The 26,035-nt window shown below is 49.6% G+C and overlaps 1 protein-coding gene across 1 annotated transcript in view; it reads right to left on the bottom strand.

Moving 5' to 3' along the window:
- Positions 1-12,123: 12,123 nt before the first annotated feature.
- Positions 12,124-26,035, bottom strand: part of Tnfrsf8 (TNF receptor superfamily member 8) — a 52,632-nt gene continuing 38,720 nt past the window's right edge. The window contains exons 11-13 of the mRNA XM_028860149.2: positions 19,954-19,979; positions 16,942-17,152; positions 12,124-12,391 (exon numbers count right to left, since the gene is read on the bottom strand). Of these exons, the coding sequence (XP_028715982.1) occupies positions 12,147-12,391; positions 16,942-17,152; positions 19,954-19,979 (482 nt within the window). The 3' untranslated portion in view covers positions 12,124-12,146. The remainder of the gene's footprint in view (positions 12,392-16,941; positions 17,153-19,953; positions 19,980-26,035) is intronic.

The following is a 26,035-nucleotide window of genomic DNA, read 5'->3' on the forward strand; positions in this document are numbered from 1 at the left end:
CTAGGCATGAAAATATAATGAAACCCATTATTTTTGCATTTACTAAAATAAATAATGAAATTAAGAAAGAGAGAGAAAAAGCTATTTTAGGTAGCTCTGCTAACAATTTAGCCATCACCCAGACTTGGGATCAAGCCCTAGCTCAGGCCATTTACTGGTATGTGACCTTGACCATGGACCAATTTCTTCACCTTCCTGAGCCCAACTTCCCTCACCTGCTGGATAGAGGTGGTAGGCTTCTGTTTGGCGGGGATTCTGTCCACATCAGAGCTGACAGCACCTGATATCTACTGGGTGCTGCAAGCTGCAAGAATATATTATAGAGATTCAGCTGTATATAATAAAGCTATACCTAGAAAGTTCAAGGAATCTTTCTAGAGGGAAGCCATTTATCAGGGAATATTTGGTGTTATTCAACCTTTAATATATAGTCTTCTGATATGAATTTCTTGTGCACCCATATACTACTAGGCCATATGGCAAACAGTATAAGCTTCTCAGACCTACTGCTGATCTACTAGGTAACACCCTTACAGAGGCTAGGAGACAGGTGGACTGTAGATGCATAGCTTTGTTTCTTGTGCAAATGAAGCTCAGATCATGCCTTTCCTTCAGGCCTAGTGGCATTCCAGAGCTATTGACTCAGGACAAAAGAGGTTTTTTTCTTTTTTTTTCTTTTTTCTTTTTCATAACCAGATGCAGTAAAGACTGGAGCAGAATTCCTGGTCTGGTCAGAGTCGTGTGGACAGAGAGAAGAGAACAAGGCAGAGTTTCTGTAGATGAAAAGGCAAACTGGCTCAGGCCAAGGAGTAAGGAGCAAGAAAAAGTTCTGTAGACTATAGGTGGATTTGAATCAGGTCAGGAAGGAGAAGAGGAAGGAAAGATGGAGGAAGAAGGAACAGAGGAGGAAGATGAGATGGAAAGAATAAGAGCTTAGTTATTACTAGGGCTATGCAAGGACAGAAAAAGGGACAGAGAGGAACTGAGTGTCAGAATGGAACTGCAGCTGTGTAGACAGAAGTTTGTTATAGAGAAATAAAGTAAACGGACGTAAGAAACTGGTGTACATAGATTCTTTTCCCTCAGATAACCCCATGCTGGACATAGCGTCTTCCCCAAGACTCTGGGAAGGATTTTCTCAAGACAGGCCCCTGGGAAAATTCCAATAACTGGGTGCTCAGCAAATGCAGACTCAGAAAGGCTGGTAATGTGGCTCAGTTGGCAGAGTGCTTGCCTAGGAGGCACATGGTCTTGGGTTCCATTCCTAACAGCACATACACCAGGTGTGATGTATAGGCACATGCCTATAATCCCTGCTATAAATAAGTAAATACATTCAGACTCAGAATTTGATGATGCAGGGAAGAGTTTCCTGAAATGCCAGCTCTGCTCTTCCCCTTCAGGCTAGAAGGAAAACCCCATGCCCAGTTTCCCCAGCCCCTGAGGCCAGTACAACTTCCGGCTAACTGGCTGCACAACACTCCCAGCCTCTCTTCACAGAGCACGTAAGGAAAACTCAGCCCCCACATGCAGTGGGGCAGTGTGCAGCCCAGCTCACAAACTACTCATCTTTCATTCTGCCAGCCATTCACTTCCTCCCGATGCTCTATCCATCACCCCCTTCTCCAGATGCCCCTGTGGTGGTTAATAGTGACGATCAAGTTGACAGGATCTAGAAACATCTAGGAGCCAAACCTCTGGGGGCTTGCCTGGGAGGAAGACCCACCCTCAATGTGACAGATCCCTTCCAAGGCCTGGGGTCCTGGGCTGAATAAAAAGAGGCAGGCAAGCTAAGCATGAGCACTCATCTCTGTTCCTGACTGCAGATGCTGACTGCAGATGTGATGTGACCAGCTGCCTCGAGCACCTATCTCCATGCCTTCCCCACCACGATGGACCCAAAGTGTGAGCCAAAGTAAATCCTTTCTTCCTTAACTTGCTTCTGTTCGCTATGTGTCACAACACTGAGAAAAAGAACTAAAACACATCCCCATAGCTTGGGCCATATCCTCAAGTCCTATGTGACTCTGACCCACCCTGAGGTCCCACTGTGCCACAGACTTATCTGTCAGCTGCACCAGACAGAGTCAGCTCAGATTCTCAGCAGGCTATGAGGGCATGGCCTATGCCCTCAGCACCATGAGCCTGCAGTTTGGGCTTGATAAATATCTACTTACCAAATTAAGATAAGAACTTCAGGCTGGGCAGTGGTGCTGTACTCCGACACTCAGGAGGCAGAGCCAGGCGGATCTCTGTGAGTTCAAGGCCAGCCTGGCCTACGAAGTGAGTTCCAGGACAGCCAGGACTGTTCCACAGAGAAACCCTGTCTTGAAAAAACAAAACAAACAAACAAAAAGAGCTTCATCCTTACTGCATCCTTCTGGTGCAGGCAGGCTTATTAGAACCACTCCACAGAGGAGGGAGTGGAGGAGGCCCAGCCTCCTCCTGGACACTATCTACTTGACTCTAAAGCTCCAAGATCCCCAAGGTCAAAGCCCAACTCCAGGCTGCCCTTCCCAGGTGGCTGCATACCCAGGCCTCATCTCCTATCCTCACAATGCTCCTCAACACCCAGCAGCCTACCCGATAGGATACTTGATAGGAGTTCTACTGAATGAGTGAATGAATGTGTAGTGGTTGAGAATGCTGCCCCCCCCCCATAGGCTCATATACTTGCATGCTGAGTCCCCAATTGATGAACTGGTGGGAAAGACTAGAAGGTGTAGCCTTGTTGGAGGAGGTGTGCCACTGGGAGCAGGCTTTGAGGTTCCAAATGCCCACACCAGCCCCAGTGTCTCTCTGTTTTTCTGTGGCCTGTGGATCAATATGTAAAGCTCTCAGCTACTTCTCCAGCAACATGCCTGCCTGCTGCCACCACACACTCTGCCATGATGATGATGGACTAACCCTCTGAAACTGTAAGCAGGTCTCAATTAAATGCTTCCTTTCATAAGCCTTGGTCATGGTATCTCTTTCCAGCAACAGAACGGTGATTTAGACAGAATGAATTCATCTTCTCAGATGTAGATCATTTTTTCCGGATTTCTGAAACTTGCCCTCCATTCCTCTGGCGGTCAGTGCTACAGGAAATCAAAAGGCACGGAAGTCCTGCCCTGGGTGACCTGAAAGTCTCCTGGAAGGGAAAGGAGTTAGTGAAGTTTGGGATGGCACCACTAAGCAGAGACGTCATGCTGGGGACGTGTCCTCCATGTCTGGCCCCTCAAGGGACACAGTTGGGGCTCAGAGACAGGATAGGGAGGTATGGAAGATACCAAGGCCCGATTGGTAGACTGTGGCCCTAGGGAGCCACTGAAGGTTCTGGGAGAGAGCAACTTGACCAGCACTTGACTTTGGAAAAGAACAGTAGAGGGGAAGCCAGGAGGCAATCCATTATCTGGGTGTCTTCTGAGCCCCTGGGTGCCAGGATGTGTTATCCAGGGCCTGACATTCTAACTGTGGCCGGGTAAACTTGGCACTGTAGCATGTGACTTAACTCCCTGCAGCCAACTCTAGGACACTGGTTAAAGTATTAGATAAAACAAAGCAGCAAATGACAGAGGCCAGTGGTGACCCCTGCCTGAGCCACAAGGGATCACAGTCAAGTGACTGGGAACTAGAGTCCTGGCCAGGTGACCTGAATTCGAATCCTGTCTGCACCATTTAGTAGCTGTGTATCATTGGCCAAGTGACTTAATTATTCTGTGCCTCGGTTTCCTCACCAGTAGCATAGGGGTATCTAATGTTACCATTTCCAAGCACCCTGTGAGGTTTATGGGAGAGAGTACAAGAAGACTCAGAGGGACTTGGTTCTCTCCTCCTAACACATGTGAATTCCTGGAGGGCAGGGATGAGGTTCTTTCATCTAACTGACCCTGGACCAGAGGACCCTGATTCATCTTGTGAGTGCCCAGTATTTGCAGAAGGTCTCTGCTCAAGGTGGGGCCTTCCCTGATGTGTGTTGAGGGTGCTGGCATTTCCCAAGTGATACAAGACAGCAAATAAACAACCACAACCTGTGACATGCTGCTCTTGAGTAATCTGCCCACAACTCTGACTTCCTGACCAGGCTTCTTGCAGCTTGGTGAGCTGGGTTGCCAGAGAGGGGTCCTACCCTAGAAGGTACCAGATCCAGTCCCCTGCTCACGAGGCCAGGCAGGAACACTGAGAGCCTCAGTTTCCCCTTCTAAAAAGAAACAGAATGGAGCCACCAATGCTCCTAAATCAGTCAAGGGAATATGCAGCTTACCCCTGCCCCCGTGAGCATGCAGTGGCCCTGGGGTACTCAAGCAATCCCTGAGGATTACAGAGCACATGCTGGAGACAGAAAGACTTAAATCCGGGACTAGAGACTGGCTTGTGGTTAAAGCACTTGCCACAGAAGTGTGAGGACTGGAGTACAGGCCCCCAGAAACCCCCATAAATGCCCAGTGGAAATAAAAGTCCACCTGTAACTCCAGCCTTGGATTACAGAGACAGGGACCCCCCAGAGCAAGCAGGCTAGCCAGATTAGCCACATCAGTGAGATCTGGGCTTGATTGAAAGACCTTGCCTCAGAGAATAAAGTGGAAGAACAATAGAGAATGATTCTTCAACCTCAAGTGTTCAAGAGCACACACGTGGACTGACACACACATACACACACACGTACACACATGCATACCATACACATGAAAAGCCTAAGAAGAAAACAGTTCAGGGAAAGTGTTATGTGGAAGGGCCCGCCTGACACAGGATGGTCTCGAAAGCCCTCCCGCACAGCCGGGGTCCAGGCTCTGTGTCTGCTTGCCTAGTGACAGGGCAAACATGATGCACACCAGGTGTGAAGGCCCTGGCCTTTTCCACTGCTGCACCTGGGGCCATGGGACTTGCGATCCCGACACCGCCACTGAGCAGTGAGGCCTGGGCCACTCACTCTAGGAAAGGAGTGGACGGCTGCCTATCAACCACCACCCTGCCAGGCCTCTGGGAAATGCAGCCTCCACTCCCGTCTATGCCCATCTGGAACAGCTGTGGGTAGAGATGCGCTTCACGGCTCAGCCTGGGACCAAGCACAGGACTATGGGCAAATCTCGCCATCTTTGTTGGTTTAAGCCACTCAGTTTTGACATTTGTGTTCGTTTTTTGTTTTTGTTTGGGGGGGGGGGCGTTGTTTTTAAGACAGGGTCTCATGTAGTCCAGGTTGACCTCAAACCCACTTAGTAGCCAAAGGTGATCTTGGACTTCTCATCCCCTTCTTCCATCTCCCAAGGGCTAGGATTACAGACATGAGCCACCATGCCTGGTTTTTTTTTTTTTCCTGTGCTGGGGATTGAACTCATGGCTTTGTGCATGCTAGGCAGTCATTTTACCAACTGAGCTACACTCCCAGCCCTTTCTGTGATATTCTGTCCCCTCTGATTATGGAGGATGCCTTGGATCTCGTAAATAGGGACTCTGAGGCCAGAGAGACGGCTCGTAGCCTAAAGGTACTTGCTGCCAAGCTCGGTGACCTGAATTCAATACCTGACTCCCATAAGGTAGGAGAGAACCAACTCCTCTTTCACACACACACACACACACACACACACACACACACACACACACACCACCCCATTCAAAATAAATAAATGTAAACACATATTCACAATTCTTACCAGCTACTTTTTTCTTTCTTTTAAAGATTGTGTTATGCTGTCTTGAACTCCTGGGCTCAAGTCATCCTCCTGTCTCAGCCTCCCGAGTGTTGGGACCACAGGCGTAGACCTCCACACCCTGTCCTTACTGTCTACTTATAATGTCAACATGTTTGTAAAGCCAGCATGGGGACCAGCAAGTGTTGGTGTTGCTCACTTAGGCTAGCTGACCCCCACCCTGGCCATAGCTCCCTCCACACAGTGCCCTGGGGGCTCTGTGAGGCACAGCTTCCCAACTGTGAAACGGAGAGACATGCTCTAGACCTTGTTTCTTTTGGGGGGCCCTGAAATGTCGGGGAGAGCAGGAGCAGGACACAAGGTGTCTCTGTCCCAGTAGATTCCCCTGCCAGGCAAACTGTCCCACACACATGTTCTAGACCTTGGTCTCCCTGAATCTCAGAACACTCTCCTTCAAGGAAAGTGACTCTGGCTGGCTTGGCTGTGTCCTTAGTGCCTAGCCAGAGAGATCAGAAAAACAAAACAAAACAAAAAACCACAGCTGACCCAGCCTCTGGATGCTATCCCTGTCTGTCCATTGAAGAAGGAATGCACTGGCTGGGCGATGACTCCGTGTGTACGAGTGTGAGCTGGATAGTTTATGTCAACTTGACACAGGCTAGAGTCATCTGAGGGGAGGGAACCCCAACTGAGAAAACGCCTCCATTAAGATCAGGCTGTAGGCAAACCAGTAGAGCATTTTTCTAAATTAGTGATGGCTGGGGGAGGATCCAGCCCATTGTGAGCGAGGCCATCCTGGGCTGGTGGTCCTGGGTTCTGTAATAAAGCAGCTGAGCAAGCCATGTGGAGCAGGCCAGGAAGCATCACCCTTCCATGGCCTCCACATCAGTTTCTGCCTCCAGGTCCCTGCCCTGTCTGAGTCCCTGTCCTGGCTTCCTTCTGTGATGGACTACAACGTGGAAGTGTAAGACGAGTAAACATTTTCCTCCCAAACTTGTCTTTGATCATGGTGTTTCACTGCAGCAGTAGAAACCCTAAGACAGAATACTTGGTAAACAAGCCTTAGGACCTGGCTGGGTTCGAATCCCCGGCAACCATGTAAAAAGCAGGATGTGGCTATAAACACCTATAACCCAGAGCTGTGGGGGTGGAGACAGGAGGCTCACAGGGGCTTGCTAGTTGCCAGCCTAGTTCCAGACTCAGTGTGAGTCCCTGTCTCCAGGGAGTAAGATAAAAAGAGACAGAGAAGGACCCTGACATCTTCCCCTGGCCTCCATGTGCAACACACACACACACACACACACACACACACACACACACACACACACACACAAATCCACCTCCTTCTTAATTCCCACAGCACTGTGACCACAATCTAACTGAAACAATGTAAAGGAGAAAAGACGGATTTTTGGCTTGTGGTCTCACAGGGTTTCAGTCCATCAAGCAGGGGAGTGTGTGGTGAAGGCTGTTCACATGACATGGAGGTAGTGACTCACGGCTGAAACTTGCCTCAAGCCGGCTTGTAACATCCACAGCATCAACATTTACCCCTCACCACTGAGACAGCCAGGCCACCTGGATGCAGGGCGGGAAGTGGAGTCAGGAGGTAAGAGGTTGAGAGGATGGACTCCCATGTGGAACATCCCAGCTGTGGGCTGGTGAGCCATGACCCAGAGCCCAGCTTAGCGTTCAGGGCTGTTCCTGGGAAGCATGGACACAGACTGCAGAAGGGCTTGGGGAAGTCAAAGGCTCTGAAAAGGCAGTGACCGTGAAGACGGCCAGTTGAGCTAGATGCTTCATCCCCTCACCTCTCAGCCTTTTGCCAGGTGAGAATTCAGTCTACTCTATCAATCAGGAAGCTAGGTGCAAGAGTGAGACTGTGTGGCTGGGAATCGGCTGAGCCTGAACCCGAACCCGGAGGCCTGTCTTGCCCATAGCCACAACCTCCGCTATCTCCATCCATGGCAAAGTGTCCCCAGACCTCGCCAGGGCCACTGATAACTCCCGTGGTGCTCAGATGACAGGAGTTGTGTGCCCAGGGACCTGTGGCCTTCCCTAGACTTCTGCAGCCACGTTTGGAAGACACCAGAAGAAAGAGGAACCTGATTCCCCAGCTCTCTCCTCCTGGGTCTCCCCAGCAGTACCTAGGAGTGTTGTCTGGGTGCCAGCTCAGCTGCTTCCTGTTCCCAGCATCCCTAGCTTCCCCCTGAAATCTGCTCTTGGGACTTTTGGTGCCCTGTGGTTTGGCTTTTGTTACTCACTCTGAAATGTTAATTGTACTTACAAGACAATAAAACTAAGCCTGGAATGGTGTTCTTTTGATAAAATCTCAGTGCCTTGGGATGGCTCACCAGGCTTCCTTGGGCAAACTTCTCTCTCCCCACCTTTCTCTCCCCACCCTGGGCTTCCTCTATGACTATATTCTTCCTGAATCTCAAGTCCAGGAGCTTTTCCATCTCAGGGCCTTTCCACAGGCTAGTCTTGCCTTCTGAGGCTTGCTGACTTATTTCACTCAGTTGGAGCCAGGGGGCATTTCCCCAGGGAAGCTGTCCCCAACCTCTTCCATGTAGACATTCTGTCCCAGAGCCCAGATCAGCCTAATTCACAGACTGGAAATTTTTTTTTCTTTTTCTTTTCTTTTTTTTTTTTTGGAGACAGGGTCTCTATATGTAGCCCTGATTGCCCAGAAATTGACTGTACACCAGGATGGATTTGAACTCACAGAGATCCACCTGGGAATAAAAGGCATTCACCATCACATCACAGACTAGGTCTTGAGCCACTACTGGACACAGGATCCCTGGGAGGAAAGCCATGTGCCAGGAACTCTTTGCTAGCCTGGGCCTGGCTCAGATTGGGTGCCTTGGGGGGGGGCACTATGAAGAAAATACCTTGAACAGTGTGATCTGGAAGACACTAGAACCACGAGGGACCTCAAAAATACACCCAGAGTTTTAGATGTCTGGCACATAGCGAGTCCTGACTAAAGTGAAGGGTTCCCAAGGCACCTCAGACAGCAAGAAGTAACCTGCCCATTTGGGGGCAACTCAACTAGTATCAGGCTAGTCCAAAAGTAGGCTTTGGAGCACCAGCCTTGGAACCAACCATCACTATGAACACTTATTTTTTCTGAAACATATGTGTCCAGTCTAATGCCCTCTGAGAAGAGACCCTCTCATAAGAGGGAGAAAGCCTAATAGCACAGAAAGCGCTCACTCTGGACAAGTGGCCACTGGGGTGGAATAAAAACCCAAGTCACTAGTCATAAGTGACACCCCTAGGAAGCCCCACTGTACTCTCAGGTTGACACCAATACCCATTTCACAGATGAGGAAATAGAGCTGTGGGGTGAGTGTGGTGAGGCCCCTTGGAGGGTCATGCTGAGATTCAACCACCACTGTAGCAAGAGTAGGAGGCAGGGACCCCAGGAGTTCTGCGTCACAAAGGGCACTCACAGTCCATAAGACTGTGGGTCCCTCAGGAGTGAGTCCACACTGTCTGAGGACTGGAAGTTACCATAAGAACAGGTTAACCCACGTTTTACCTACTTGGCCTGGTTTCCACTCCACAGTTGGGTCAATGCAAGAGCCTCTTTAGATGGGGCTGCCCAGGGTGGGTTTCCTACCTGCCAGGACCATGAGCCAGAATAAACCTTCTTTCTTAATAAATTTCCCAGTCTCAAGTGTTGTGTCATAGTAACAGATGATGATAGCCTTCAAGTGATCAAGCAAGCTCCCTGGTTGGTCAGTGGGAGAGCTGGGATTTGAACCTGAGTCTGAGCACCAGTTCCCTAGGTGCAAGAGGAGACCCATGGAGAACTGCAGCTGGGGACTGCCCCTCTACATGTACACTCTCAGGTCTACTCAGTTCAGTGCAATACTGCCCGGTGAAGATGACCAAGAACCAGTCCTTGCATACTCACTGTTGGGAAGGAAGGACAAGAGAGAGAAGTTCAGGGGACATAGCCCCCTTGTCCCGCCGCAGGGACCGGTGCCAGGTCTTGGAGATTCTACAGGACTGCCTCAGGAAGCAACAGCATCCAAGGACTGAGCACTTACTGACTGCAGACAACTGTTCAGAAAGAGGTGGGGGCGGAGTCCCTCACCACACAGGGCTGCCCCCTGAGAACAAGGGCCCGGCTCTTCGCTATCCTGGACATCAGAACAGAGAGAGCTTCGGAAGGTCCCATCGGGAGAGCTCTGGCTCCTGGCCTGACTACATGGCCACCCAGCAGCTGGTTCGGTGTCAGGCTGAGGTGAGGCACAGGTGTAGGCAACAGTCCTAGGGACGGATAGACAGGAGCCAGCGAGGAGAGACTCTGGGCTGATTGCCTGGAGCTGGAGCTCTGCCCTGCTGTGGGTGCAGGGTGGCAGGGCCTCTCCTGCTCAGCCACAGAAGCTCTGGGTTCCACAGACCCCCAGCTCTGCCAGCAACATGGAAGAGTTTGCCCTCTTCCAAAGCTGTGGCCCAAACCTGCCTGTAGGAAGAAAGTCCTAGAGAGGCCCAGGATTCTTCCTACAAACACCAAGGGGAGCCTTGTGAGCAGAGACCATTTATTCTCAGCATCCTCAGAGGACAAGCCTTTATCAGGAAGACACTGCCTGGATGGACAAGGAAAGAGTTAAGGGGCACACAGCTGGTCACAGGCTCCTGTCCTCAGCTGTGAGTGCCCATGCTCATGGAGAGTGTCCCCTCTGGGGTTAGAGGGTCAGCTGCCAGCCTCTGTGATCAGCGGTCCCTCATCACTCACTTCTGTAATCAGTCTGCAGCCTCACACTTCCACAGTTTTGCAGGCCCTTCCGGATATTTAGAGGGTCAAAAATTGTGTGAAGGGTCACTTTGCAAAGGAATATGTCACTTGGTTGAAGTGTGTGGCAGCCTGAAATCACTCAGGAAGCAAACATTGGAGGGTCACAGATCAGGGTCAGCCTGGGCTACATATCAAGTTTGAGTCTAGCCTAGAATACAGAAAAAGATCCTGTCTCAAAGAGAGAGAGAGAGAGAGAGAGAGAGAGAGAGAGAGAGAGAGAGAGAGAGAGAGAGAGAGAGAGAGAAAGTTTAGCAATATCTTCCACTCAGGAGTGTGGCATCCATGTGGTCATCATGACATGGCTTTAGGGTCACTGGGTATGCCCACACATCCACTGTGTACTTGCACAAGGCAGCTGGGCAACTATCCAGGCCCCACACATATCCCTTCTGGCCAGTATCCAGACCCTGGTCTAGGCCTCCGATGGCACCCTGGTGGTACCCAGCTGCTCCAACTTTCCCGCAAAGATCCAGGCAGTTTCAGAAACTCCCCTCGTGATTCCTCACAGGGCCCCAGCTTCCTCCAGAAGTGAGCAGCTGGTGAGTAAACAGAACTCTCCCTGCCTGGCCCAAGGGTAAGTCCAGAGTCCCTAGGCTGCCACAGACCGGGAGACGTGTCATCCAGTCAGCTGTGTGTTTGTTACAAGAGGCTGCAGGTCCCTGGGAGTGAGCCAGGCTGGGAGTCACAGCAGCTTTAGTGCTTAGTGTGAAATGCTGGGATTGAGGATGTAACTCAGCCCTGCGACATTTGCCTGGAATGTGCAGGGCCATGGGTTCAATTCCCAGCGCCTCAAAAGGAATTTAAAAAACAACAACAACGAAGAGCAGAGCTCCAGGCATGTCCACCAGTGTTGCCTCTTCACAGTGGGTCCAGAGCAATGTGACCAGCCTGCCTCCAACATCCAGGCTCCGACCTGCTGGAGCAGGGAGCTTTCTGCCAGGCCTGATCCTGGTGGCTTAAGGACACAATGCTTCTTCATTTCTAGGGTGGAATCAAGGGTGGCGCAGAGAGTGGAGGCCCCCCAGGATGGCAGTGCTCCCATCTCCATGTGACAGGAAGTCCCTGGGCCAAGCAGAGCCTCTAGCAGCACTGGGTCGGGGAGGGAGGTCACTGCAGCTGCTTGGGGGTCCAAAGACATCTGAGTCCCCAAAGGCTGCATGGTAGGGTCATCCGAGGACAATGAGTAGCATCTAGCCCATTTTGTAGGCTTCAGAACAGGGAAGCTGGGCCAGGAGAGTCTCTCTGTGCACTCCCTGTGGTGCGGTCTTGTGTGATGGGTGCAGGCTGTCACGGTGCCGGTGGGGATGAGTGTCTGTCCTTTAACTTCCCTTTGCCTCAGGAGTAGGGGCAACAGGTGCTGGTTCTGTGCCCGCAGGGAGCCGTGTGTACGGCAGCTGGAGGCTGGTAGCATGCCAGTAAAGCCATCCCCTGAGAGCCAGGGAGAGAAGGCAGGGCACAGTGGTGTGGGCAAGGAGGCTTGGAACCAGCCCCTGGCTTCTCCCTCAGCAGACACTAGCCTGACAGTGAGTGCCCACTCCTGGGGCACAGGAGCCAGTGTTCATGGTAGCAGCTGAAGACTTCATTCTGGGCTATCCCACTGGATGCTGGGGCTTTAGTTCAGGCCACAGTAGGTTCCCAGCTTGGAGCTAACCTGATCTCCAGGATACACTCAGCTGCTCTCTGGCCCCAGCTAACACTGGGTGTCACTTCTCGGAGACAGTCATGGGCCAGTGGTCCTCTTTTCCTCCTTCTTCTACTGAGAACATGACCTCAGTGCAGCTGCCCAGCGGTGGTTCTGTCTCCTGCTCCGGGTAGTGAGGGGCATGGTCCACTTCCAATTCAGCTTCTGACTCAGGTTCGGTCGATCCTGCTGGAGCCCGGCCTTCAGGGACTTCGGTCTTCACGGAGCCCACAATCACTGTGTCAGCCTTCATGATGTAGATTTTCTCTGTAAAGCAAGAAGATGGATGAGGGAAGCCAGACCAGAGCCTCAGCCCACTTCCACCTGACCTGCTGGGTGACTTCAGACAGACAAGGCCACCTCTCCTGCACGGAGAGATTTGGGGGGGGGGCACCCACGATTTCCTAGGCATGCCATCAGAGACGAGCAGAGAAAGAACACAATCAGTCCAGGAAATAAGCATTGAAAGAGGCCAGGATAAAAAGAATACTGGGAAACACTGCAGAGCCACACACGTCCCTGGCTCTTCTCAAGTGCCAGCTCTGAGGCCCATCATTCCCATGAACTGCCCTTCACCACCACCACCACCACCACCACACCACCACCACCACCACCACCACCACCACCATTAATCTAATCCACAGCATGGCTTCTTTAAGAACCTGAGGCCTCCCCAAGGTCAGCAAATAAGGTTAGGAGACCTCTCCAAAGAAACATCCAGCCACCTGGCTACCCTTTCCACTTTCATCCACACGCCTAAAACACCCTGGGTGACCAATGTGACCCAGTTCACCTGGGACTCATGGTCCCATGTCCCAGGAGCCTCATCAATCCAGGCAAACTTGGCTGGTTGGCCATGCCCTTCAGAAGCCTGGGCCCTGATAATATGCAACAGTGGCCAGGGGCTCCGTGTTTCTGTGGACCAGCTCCTGAGCCTCACTGCCAGCTAGCAGGGTGGATGATGAGTGTCAGGGATGGATAACCCAGTCTGTGGACCAGCTCCTGAGCCTCACTGCCAGCTAGCAGGGTGGATGATGAGTGTCAGGGATGGATAACCCAGTCTCCAACACTAGGGCATGCTATAGTCCTGAGCACAGGCTGATCCATGGGGGGAGTCAGGGAGCCTTGGGGAAACAAAGCCTTTTGCACTGGGAAGCAGAAGAAGTCTGGATTCACAGGAGCAGCTGACTCTGCCCACTGGGCATGGCACCTATGGCTTCAGGCAGGGGCTGCACCCCACCCCCTGCCCCATCCTGCAATGGACTCTGCAGATGGAATGGGGAAGCTCAAAAAGGAACTTAAGAGTGGGGGTGGGTGGAGGCAGGGGGGACATGGACCCCTGCCTCCGGGTTACACCCTCAGATTCAGGAAGCCCGGAGTCTCCCAGATGCCCAGGCATGCCTAAGAGCATTGCACCATGGCAGCTCTTCTATTTTGGTTTCTCACACACCCAGGAAAGAGAGAAGTAGAGGAAACAACAAGAAGTGGAGGGAAGGGCACGAGAAAGACACCAACTGTGTGTCCCATGGGTCCCACAGCAAGAGCGGGCCTCAGCCCGCACCCCACATCCTCCATCAAGGCTTGATGGAACCCTCAGCTGAGGGGCTGGCTGGCCAAAGATGGGAGCCAGGCTGTAAATCTGGAGAAGCTGAGGCAGGAAGACAGCAAGTTCAAGGCCAGCTTGGGAAACTCAGTCAGAGTCTGTCTCAAGGAAAAAAGTAAAAAGGGAGCTGGGGGCATGTGCAGAATTGCAAGCTTGGAACAGCAGCAATTGGCCAAGGCCTAAGGATCAGAAGTTCAAGGTCATCCTTGGGTGCAAAGCAAGTTCAAGGTTAGCCTGGGCTACATGAGACCCTGTCTTTTAAAAAAAAAAAAAAAAGCCGGGCGGTGGTGGCGCACGCCTTTAATCCCAGCACTCGGGAGGCAGAGGCAGGCAGATCTCTGTGAGTTCGAGGCCAGCCTGGGCTACCAAGTGAGTTCCAGGAAAAGGCGCAAAGCTACACAGAGACACCCTGTCTCGAAAAACAAAAAAAAAAAAAAAAAAAAAAAAAAGCCAAAAAAAAAAACACCAGACAAATCCAGAAAACAGACATAGGTCAGGGGGTAGCCTAGCAGGCAAAGTACTGGTCATACAAGCATGAAGACAAACGTTCAGACCTGCAGCAGCCATGTAATGCTTGGGTGGGTGTGGCAGTGCCTGTAACAACATGTGGGAGGCAGAGACAGGGGATCCCTGAGCAAGCTGGCTAGCTGGGCTAATTGCACCAGTGAGTCTCCGTTCCAGAGTCTCAGTTCCAGTGAGAGACCACGCTGGGAGACGTAAGGTGGAGTGCAATCAAGACAACCAATGTCAACCTCTGGCTTCTGCACACACACACACACACACACACACACACACACACACACACACACATTTTAAATTTAAAATGAAAATAAGCCAAGATGGATGGGATATAGTTCAGTAGTAGGGCACTCCCCTAGCATGTAGAAGGCACCAGGTTCAATCTCTGGTACTAAAAAACAAGACAGGACCATAGGTCAGGTGCTGGGTTGGCCTGAGAAGAGGCCAGAGGAGCACATGACGGAGAGATGAGGGGCCAGGGAGATGAGGGGTGGAGCACAGGGTGCCTGCCCGACACCAAGCCAACAACCAGAGCTCAATGCCTAGGACTCACAAGGTTGAAGCAGAGAAGTGACTCCCAAAAGTCGTTCTCTGACCTCCACACTCATGCCGTGGCACACACACACACACTAAATAAATAAATGAATGAATGAATGAATAAATTATATAGATGAGAGATGGAGGTATTTCAAGATGGCTCAGCAGATAAAAGTAGTTGCTGCCAAACCAAGACCTGAGTTTGATCCCTGAGACCCACATGGTGGAAGGAGCGAACGGACACATGCAAGTTGTCCTCCGACCTCTACATGCACACTGTGACACATGCATGCATGTGCACATGCGCGTGCGTGCATGCACACACACACATGTGCACATATGTATGTACACACACACAAATAAATAAATAAATAAATAAATAAATAAATAAATAAATAAATAAATATAAGAGAGAGAGGAGGTATTGGAAAGTAATGTAGGGAGAGAGGCGCTGGGAGAGCAGAGGAAGCCAAGACCAGACCCAGGCTTTTGCCCTCTCCTGTCTATGGGTCCTGACCCTCTGGCTCCACCCATCACAGGTGGTCCACCCCCAGCTGCTCAGATCCCAGCTCCACGGGAAGTGTCCTAGTCAGGTGAAGGAAAGGGGGGGGGGAAGGTTTAAACCCCTTTGTCCCTGTTGGGAACTAAATGGGGAGGCTGCACTTCTGGTGTGTCACTAAGAGGACAAAGTATCCCTTGGGTCCTGGTGTCCTAGAGGATCTCCGAGACCTTCCCTCAGCAGCCCCACCCCCAGCCCCAGCCCTCGCCACCTCCCTCCCTGCACAGGCTCAGGCCCTGTCTCCAAGTTCCAAGCCCTGCAGTCATCTTGGACTCAGATGCCAGGAGGACTTCTTGGGAAACCGAAAATCTTTGGCAGTGTTTTCTCAAACACATTCTTTCCAAATAGAGTTACCGAAAGCTGCAAACATTTCTTTGAGACAATACAGACAGCTCGAGAGAGCTCTCACCTCCACAGACGGCCATGGACATGTGAAGAGCCCTCACCAATGCCCTTCCAGCAACACCCAGAGAAGGTGACAGGGCCCGGGGAACATCTGGCCTGGAGGGCCGGGGGCTGGGACACTGGGCGGAGAAGCTCCGCAGAGACCATTGGCTTGTTCAGGGTACACAGAGAGAAGGCCGCCTCCAGGACAGGAGGGGGGCTCAAAGAAGGGGAGCTGCCTGCTCTGGGTGAGGAAACAGCCCTGCAGAGGTGCTTAGGGGGAGGGAGGGGGAGAGAGAGCTGAAAATCAGAAAACCATCCTAAGAGGGAGAGCGGATGTGTTGGGTGTGATGGAGCAGAGGCCTTGAATGCCAGAGTGAGAATTGAGTACTCTATCCTGAGATGGTGAGGACAATATATATCAGGGGTTCTCAACCTCCTCAATGCTGTGACCCTTTAATACAGTTCCTCATGGTGTGACGACCCCCGATGGTAAAATTATTTCCATTGCTACTTCATAACTGTAATTTTGCTACTGTTATAAATCATAATGTAAATAAGTTTTGGAGACAGAGGTTTGCTGAAAGGGTCGCAACCCACAGGTTGAGAACCACTGATGTGTTCTGGGGTGGTAGGAAGTGGGGAAGGAGACAGGGCCCATAGGAGCCACAGCAGATGTTGGTCCTGCCAGGAGGGCAGTAGAGAGGGAAATGCTGGGGAATAAGGGCTGGTCTCTGGGCTCCTGCTGAGACCCATGGGTGGTATGGCCAAACCAGCAGATGTGACTCAGCAATTCAACAAGAAAACTCACTCCACACTCCTACCCCAAGCCTCAGTTGCCCCAGCCATGAAAGAGGAGTAAAGTCATCATTCCCAGAAGTATGTGACAGACATGAAGAGATGTTGCCAGTGAAGTGTCTGACGGCACCAGCCTGCTTCCCTTCTTCCCCCACTTCAGGCTCTGTATTAGGCTAGTGGGGAAAGAGTCTCTGTCTCTTTAATAATGACAAACACTGCCCTCACTCAGTGAATGTCCCCAGTAGTCCCCATGAAGTGACACTCCTGTCATTCTTCCTGGACAGAAGCTTGACCTGGGGCAGAGTGAGCAGGAGGGGGGAGGAATGTATCCCTCCCTCCCCCAGCCCCATCCATGGCTCAGCAGCCATCTCCCTTCCACACTTGATCAGACCAGGACCTCCCAACTGAAGGACTCACCAATCCTGTTATTCGTGTGTTCCGTGGATACTCGGGGCTCTGGAGGTTCCCTGGGGGCCAAAGGATTCCCAGCCGTGCTTTCTTCCAGCAGTGGCAGGCTCTCCAGGCAGGCCGCCCCAACACTGGTACAAGTCTCCACAGCTGGAGGGTTCACTGGGCTCGACCTGTGTCCTGTGATGGGATCTGTCACTGACTCACTTCTCTTCAGCTGCTGTGAACAGGAGTAAGAGCTGAGGCAGGGTTCCCTCAACGCCACCAAACTGCCAGGGAGCTTTGAAGCTGCCTCAAGCCACATGACAGCATGAGGCACCTGTGTGTGGCATTCTCAAGAATTTTTTTTTTCATGGTTATGTTTGTTTTTTAATTGAGATAGTGTCTCATCATATAGCTCTGGCTGACCTAGAACTTAATATATAAACCAGGCTGGCCCATGCACTCACAGGGACCCAGGCTGGCCCATGCACTCACAGGGACCCAGGCTGGCCCATGCACTCACAGGGACCCAGGCTGGCCCATGCACTCACAGGGACCCATCTGCTTCTCAAGGGCTGGGATTAAAGGTGTACAGTCAGTTATTGCTTTGTCTTTGTGTGACAGTCCCCTGTCGTCCATCCAGGCTGGCCTCAAACTTGCTATACAGCTGGGGATGACCTTGAACTTTTGATCCTCCTGCCTTCATCTCCCCAACACTGATATCACAGGGGAATGGGGGGTAGAGGTGTTACCTTGCCCAGTCTGTGTAGGGCCAGCTTAGGGTTTTGTGCTTACCAGGCAAGCACTCTACCCACTCCACTGAGCCACATCCTCAACTCACTGTGTGCTCAGCAGCAGTCAGTGACTCACATACTCAGCTTCTAAGAGTGATGTGCCACCCTCACAACCACCCCGCACAGCTGTAATATTAGCACCTGCCTCTCTTACAGATGGAGAAACTGAGGCCTGGAGGAGTGGGGCAACCAACTCACCCAGGGCCACACAGACAGTAAGTTTCTAGCCAAGATCTAAATGTTGAAGTCTAGGCTCACCACCTTCTGGTACCTCTTCACTCCCAAATTCTGGGGAGAGAAGTTTTAACTGCATCCTAACAGAGTTTAAAAAAAAAAAAAAAAGCACATCTTTAGAAATGTGTTGGTTTCTCAAGTTAATGAGTTCAGTACAAAGGGAAATGAGACACCTGGTGTGTGACATTCACCTTCAGTCTTCAAAAGGACCCAGGTTGAGGGATTCAAAGATCAGAGAGCTATGTAATCTTGGTTATTCTTTTATGATAATTTAAAGGCCAGGGCTGATGATATAGCTCACAATTGTAGTGTTCGCCTAGCACTCTGATTTGATTCCCAGGACAGGAAAAACCAAACCAAACCATACCAAACAAACAAGCCTCACTAATTTTAGCCAGGCATGGTGCAAGCCTGTAATCCTCACACTTGGGAAGTGAAAGCAGGAGGATCAGAAGTTGAAGGTCATCCTCAGCTGCATAATGAATTTTCAGTCAGTCTGGGTTACATTAAGACCTTGTCTCAAAAATAAACAAATAAGGAACTGGAAAAACAAAACCCAGTGGTTGAAAGCATTGGCCGCTCTTCCAGAGGACCATGGTTTGGTTCTCAGCACCTACACAGTGACTCACAACCATCTGTAACTCCAGTTTCAGGGGATCTGATGCCCCTTTCTGACTTCTGCGGGTACCAGGAATGTACGTGGTACAGAGACATACATGCAGGCAAAACATTCATACACAAAAATTAAAAACAAAAAGAGTAAACTGAGAAAAAAACGTAGCTGTTATGAAAGAGAGAGAGAAAGGGGCGGGGTAGAAAGAGAAAGAGAGATAAGCAATTCGCTCAATGGAAAAAAGGCAAAAACTGTGTGAGCCATAAGCACCGACCACATGGCCACAAGCAGGTGCCTCATCCTGAACCCCTCCCCCTCCCCCCTCAGCTTCACCCCACCATCACACACACGTCCCTGGGCAGCCTGACAACGGACAGGTCTCCTCCAGAACAAGCTTAAAGAGGGTTCAGCAGCTGGGTGGCGGTGGCACACGCCTTTAATCCCAGTACTCAGGAGGCAGAGCCAGGTGGATCTACAGAGCGAGATCCAGGACTGGCACCAAAACTACACAGAGAAACCCTGTCTTGAAAAACGGAAAAAAAATAAAGAGGGTTCAGCAAAAGCACAGGCCCTGCCAAGGCCTGCACCTGGCACCGGCACAGATGGAGCACTCTGTAAGAAGTGATGCAAGTGTCCCCAAAGGAGACTGCTAGAGGACCAGGGTCCAGCACCAGTTCTGAAGTCCCACAGTACAGGCTGGGGTTCTAATAGAGCCACCAACTGGGTAACCCCTAACTTGCTGATTGCCATTTCCTCTTTAACTAAATATGAGAAGACTACCAACTCCTGAGAGTCAGGACTCTCTGAGGTAACTTCTAAAAAGCACAAAGAAAGGTGTCTAGCAAGCCAGATGTGGTGGTGCACACCTGGATTTCAAGGTCAGCATGGGCTGCACAGGGAAAGGCTGAAGAGAGGGCAGGGGAGGGAGCAGGAGTGCCTAGCAGATAGTAATTGCTCAACACATGCAGCCAGCTTGGCAAGCCCTTGCTGCTGGCGGTGGTGTATGTCATCCAGCTCGGAGGGCAGGCCTCCCAGAGTAAAGAGAGAGAAATAATCACAGCCTCCCTCCAGACCAGACTTAGTACCTCAAAGTGGCCCAAACCAAACTGCTGTCTGCAATCCCTGCTGGAAATCCCCTGGGGCTGAGCCAGGAGCTGGAGGTTGCTGTGAGGTGGGGCTCTCTGTCCCTGGCCAAACCCTACCATGGGGCCCCAGGTCAAAGCCCTGGGCTCCTAGCTTCTCGACCTGGAAGCCTGGGTGCCAGGGAAGGGGCTAGTTCGCCTGGCTTCCTATGACCCCAGCAGCCCTGAAAGCACAGATCTGTGAAGAAAGAAGTCAAACAAGATGACAGAAGCTGGGGGGTGGGGTGGGGGTGGGGGTGTTGGAGATGGCACTTACAGCTGGTTTTTCAGTAGGTCTGAAATCTGGAAAAAAAAAAAAAAGGTAGTGATGTCACCACGTCACCAACGAGAGCTTGACACCCCTCCAGCACTCGCCATTTGTTAACAGACAACACCCTAGGATCTCAGTGGGGCTGAGCCTTGCCCACCCCGGGGCTCAAGCTCCCAGGCTGGCAGTAGCTAATTTCAGGATGAGCCCCTGGCATGCCTGAAGCCAGTTTCTGGAGGAGGAGTGAGCTGGGGCCTCCCTTCCACAAGCCAAAGGAGCCCAGGCTGCAGCCCTCAAGGGCACTCCTGCTCTGTCTGCCTCACTTCTCTTTGAACCACCCTGAGGTGGCATCTGAGGGCTCTGGAGATGCCTGGGCCACAACTCTCAGGGCCCAACCTTTCTCTGCTCACCTCAGCCCCTGCCATTCACCCCAGTATCCTTTTGTCTTAAAGATTAGCTACCCAAGAACATGGTGACATTTAACCATAGCTCACCAGCCACCTGAGAAAGGAGGAGGCAGCCACATTACCAATGCAAACTAGCCCAGGCCCACCATGAAACATATTATAGGGGGACAGAACTGTTACTGAGTCCCAGGAGGCCACCCAGGGACCCTGTAATGCCAATCAGGTTCACAATGACAAGGCAACCACGCCAGGGAAAGACAGCATGCCAGATGAGCTGCTTCTAGAACATGCTTTCTGGCTCAGCAGCTTGACCCCAAATCCTATTTGACATGTGCACAGCAGATTAACCGACAACAAATTGAAATGTCATGAGGTCACTGCAGCTTGGCATGAGCTCGTCTTGCAGGGAAATAGACTGAAGTGATGCTCAGAACAACTCTCTCATAAAATGACACGACCAAGTCTCAGGTTAGCAAATGTGCCTTGCTGATGTAACCTGGTAACCACTGTCCCCAGAAGAATGGTCACTTCGGGAAGTCGTGGCTTGTTCTCTTGAGGTGGCCACTAACCACCAATCCGAGCCACTGACACTTCAGGTACTCTCTGCCTTGAGACACAAGGAGTTCGGATTGATGGGTGTGGTTTTTTAATTTTTTATTATTCTCTATGTGTGAGTGTTTTGCCTGCAGGTGTGTCTGTGCACCTCACGCATGTCTGGTACCCAAGGAGACCAGAAGAGGTATCAGATCTCCTGGAACTAGAATTACAGACAGTTGTGAGCCCCCATGTGGGTGCTGGGAATTGAACCCAGGTCCTCTGGAAGAGCAGTCAGTGCTCTTCACCACTGAGCCATCTCTCCAGCCCAGGGTTTGCTTGTTTTATTTGTCTGATTTTCATTTTGTGGGGCAAGGTTTAACTGACTGTTTTAAAAGCAACATCAGTGAAACTAAATCTTTGTCCTTTGGAAGCAATCCTGAGTTTTGCAATCTGTCAGCTGACATGTGGTGCCAAGTCATTGTGGGAACCTGGAGAACAAAAAAGTGTGCGCCCGAGTAGCAAGAAAAGAATCAAGATGCTGAACTCCTCCGTCTTGAGAAAGAACAAGATGCTGAACTCTGTCTTGAGATAGAACAAGATGCTGAACTCCGTCTTGAGAAAGGCTTGTGAGCTGGGGCTGGGATGCTGCATGGAAGGAGACGCTGTCTCTTTATAGGGCTTTCTGGCTAGGACCCTTGGTGCCTTTGAACCAGGGGACACCTCCCCCCCATAGGGACCACACCCTCAGGAAGTCACACTAATGAAGACAAAAGCAGGAGTGTTTATAATTACTTCAAAATTGAAAAGATGCCAAGTGCCAAACAATAGTGTGGCTCAGCCAGCTGCTCAACACCTCCTTGGAGGGAAACCAGCTCTGCTTCACAGTTCTAAGACTCAGTCTTTTTATCTGGGAAATGGGACAGACCTGGCCAACTTCTGAGATGTTTAGGAAGATAGAATAGAGATCTCAAAACAGCGGGTGAGGCTGGAGGTGGGGGATGGGGAGCAGGGCAGGATTAGTGTGGAACCATTGTCTGTTAAGTGTGAAGGGCTCTGTTCCCAGTGCAAGTATGTGCACAACACACACACACACACACACACACACACACACACACACACACACGCACGCACGCACGCACGCACGCAACGCACTGCCGGCGCACACACACACAGTAGAATTTCTGTGAGAAGCCATCTGGAGAAAAGTGTGCGATGAGCACGGCTCTGTGCTCTGTGGTTTTCCTCCTACAATGAACCCTGGTCTCATTGTACAAAATAAATTTTAGACAAGTCCCAGTAGAGGGAATCCTGCAAAACGTCTGACCAGTGATGTCAAAGGCCACTTAGGTCAAAAGGAAGTCTGAGAGCCTGTAAACAGGCCAGGGGAGCTTAAGAAGATGTCTGACTGAATGGAAGAAGGGTCCCTGGCACCTTAAGAAACAATAAGTAAAGAAAGAATAAAGTGTGGCTTTTGTTACTTAATCATGATACATTGAGGCTAGAGAGATGGCCGAGAGGTTAAGAGCACTGGCTGCTTTTCCAGAGGATTGAGATTCGTTTCAGCACCCACATGGTGGTTCACAACCTTTTATAACTACAATTTCAAGGGATCCAGCGCCCTCTTCTGGCCTTAGTGGGCACCATGCATGTGAGCAGTTACAGACATACAAGCAAATGCCCGTATACATATTTTAAAAAATTAAAAAAAAGCATGGGTGGTGGTGGTACACACCTTTAATACCAGCACTCGGAGGCAGAGGCAGGGCAGAACTTCTGTGAGTTCAAGGCCAGCCTGGTCTATAGAGCGAGTTCTAGGACAGGCTTCAAAGCTACACAGAGAAACCCTGTCTCGAAAAACATAAATAAATAAATAAATAAATAAATAAATAAATAAATAAATAAAATAAAGCAAGCAAATACATTACTGTATATTTATTCAACTGTGATAAATGTACCACTCTAATATAAGAGGTCAATAATAAAATCAGCTGGCCATGGGCACACTGGAACCATTATTTTTCTCAGTTTGGGGAGGGAAGTAAGACTGGTAACTAACTGAGGATGACTTTGAACTCCTGATCGTACTGTCTCACCTTGCAAGTGTGCAGCATCACATCTGGCTTTGAAATAGATTTCCCACTATGTAGCCTGGGCTGTATGATTACACATAGACCCACCTGCCCTCTTCCCTCAAGTGCGGGGCTCCAGTAGTACCACATGCTCTGTTTTGAGGATGCTGACAACCGTCCTCTTTTCTGGAACCCTTCCAGGTCATCCTCTCCACTAGTTGGACCAACTGAACTAAGCCTCCTTTTTCCATTTCAAACTCCTTTTTACATCGCCTCATTCGTTCTTCGGAGCAGTTCCAGAGAGAGAGAGGAGAGGAGGAGAGAAGGAGGACGAGGAGGAGGAGGAGGAGGAGAGGAGAGAGAGAAAGAGGAGAGAGAAAGGAGAGGGAGAGGAGAGGAGAAGACAGAGAGGAAGTAGGGAGAGAGAGAGCCTATTGGCAATTGGTTAGCTCCAGAGAAAAGGAGAGTCAATATATTAACAATGAGAGCCCCTGTAAAACTCCCATAGCCTTAGTAATAGTCATCTATTCATGCAATACTGGCAACACTAAGTGGACTCAGTGCATTAAAAAAAAAGAGAGTACATGAAGTTGGAATGAAGAAAAATGGGGGGTAAGGAAGGCTGGAGGAGAGAGGGAGAGTTACTTAACCAAAACATCACTGCATATACAAAATTCTCAAACAATAAAATAAGTTGACGCTATCTTACACTGAGGTAAGTTTGGATTATGGAGTGCTATGTTTAATGGATATCATTTCAGACTCACTGAAGTTGTGAAAGACAGGTGGATTGAAAGTGTCTTCCTCTTCGTGATTTTCCTCCAAAGTTGGATTGTTCATTGTCAGGGGTGTGTTTCCAACACTGGTTCTGCGATTTCCGCATTTCTGTAAAAAAGTTAACGATTGTCATATAAGACCTTTCATACAAATTATTTCCTCTAGGAAAGGAGGAGAATTAAGACATTCACACAAAAAGGAAATGTAGAAGAATTTGTCCCCCACAGACTTACCCATAGGAAACATTAAAAGGAAATCTTTCCATACAAACGGTGTGATAAAAGAAGGAATTTTGATATCATCCAGAAGGAAAAACAATAGAAACGACAGGTACCAAATGCTAGCAGGAATATAAAATAGTCTAGCCACCCTGAAAAGCAGTCATGCAGTTTCTCACAAAAGTGAGACACATATGGCCAAATTTGTCAAGCTGTATACATATTCATACATGTGTACGATTAATCAACATTGTTGATTTTTACATATCAATTACTATGGATATGTTCTCATTCAGAATTCAGTATTGACAACTTGTAGTATTGAGATAAGAGAACTTTGAGAAGAGGTTACCAAGCTTGAGAAGATCCTCTCTCATGAATAGCATTAAGTTCCTTGTAAAAGAGCTTAGTGCAGCGTTTTAGAGCTTGCCTTTATAACCTGTAGCCATGTGAGGAGATGGCCTTTCTCTCCTTTAGAGGAAGCGACCTTCACCAGAAAATGGCACCTTTATTTTGAACTTCCCAGCCTCCGACAGTAAGAAAACTAATTTCTACTTTTTACAAATCAACTAGTCTAGGATATCTTGTGTTACCAGCAGAAATAGACTGAGACATCAGTTACATCTCAATGAAACTTTATATTTTAAAAAACTAAACATGCAATTCCTATTAGTAATTAAACTCTTGAGAAATCTATCAGAAAAATAAAAATTCAAATTTTACAAAAATCTATACATAAATGCTCATAGTAGTCTTAATCCTAATAGTAAAAAGTAAGGGAAAAACCCCACAAAATTTCCTTAATAGATGAATGGTTAAGTCACAGCATATCTATATCATGGAATAGAGTGTTCAGCAATAAAAAAAGGATGAAACTGTTGATACACATAACGATTTGGATGAGTCACCACCGGATTTTATTGGGCGGGGAGGGAGATTGTATTAGACATGTGGAACGGAAGGACAACCAAAAAAGGGATGGATTTGGGTGTGTATTTGTGGTACAATTCATGTGAGATAGAAACGAACCTTGTGATAGAACATTCTGTATCTTGACTGTGCGAGACACATCAACTTTCTCCCTTGTGTTAAAACTACATAGAACTAAATTCACAGGCCAACACATGACAACCATAGCTTCATAACATGTTATCTTGAGCAGGATTGTATTTCTGCCTTATTTCTTACCACTCTGTGAAACTGAAAGGTCTCAACCTAAATCTTTCAATTAAAAAGCTAATACTACTATTGTGTGAAGGAGTTTTGAAATACAAAGAATGCTATTTCCGTGTCTTTATAAACTCACCCCAATTGGGAGGGATGTAGACAAATGGTGGCGACAGCATTGCGCTGATATTCTCAACTCCACGCCAAAACTGGTAAAATCATCCCATCGGGTCACCGGCCAGAATGGGGTCTGCTGGCTGCAGCAACGCCAGAGGTGCTTCCACAGCAGGCTGCTCAGCCGAGATGGTGGCATTGTCGATTCCTTGAGCACCTTCATCGACAGGCACTATGTCAAGGTCAGAAAGCAGCTCTGCAGGCTCGGCCTCTGCCTCTGGCTGAGGAAACTGTCCCCTCAGGGTTGTCCTGTCCTGGGTTCCCTGCTCTGTCTCATTTAACGAGTCACCACAAGTTTCCTACCAAAAAAGAGAACAGAATGAGTTAAGCTTCCCTCAGTCCTGGACTTCATTCCACCATGAGATCAGCCAATGAAAACTTCTGTTTTTGTTAGTGGTTTGTTCTTGAAACAGGATGTCATATCGTTCAAGCTATCCTACAAATGAGGGCTCTCCTGCCTGGGCCTCTTGTACTGGGAATTACAGGCACACTTAACCAAACCTAGCTGTCAAGCATTCTTTTGTAATTAAAATTTTATTATAAAGAACTTGCAAATAAAAAAAAATCATGCAGGGAAATAAACCAGACCCAAGTCAAGATATTCTTGTGTTGAATACACATTACATCTAACATGACACTAACCTAGTATAAATCAACTGTGAATAAAAACAAGAATTAAAAGCTAATCAAAATGCCTTAGTATATGTTCTTCCAGAAACCCAGTTTCTAGTTTCTACACCCA

Source organism: Peromyscus leucopus, chromosome 2, assembly GCF_004664715.2.
Source record: "Peromyscus leucopus breed LL Stock chromosome 2, UCI_PerLeu_2.1, whole genome shotgun sequence".
In the NCBI taxonomy this organism is placed as follows: domain Eukaryota; kingdom Metazoa; phylum Chordata; class Mammalia; order Rodentia; family Cricetidae; genus Peromyscus; species Peromyscus leucopus.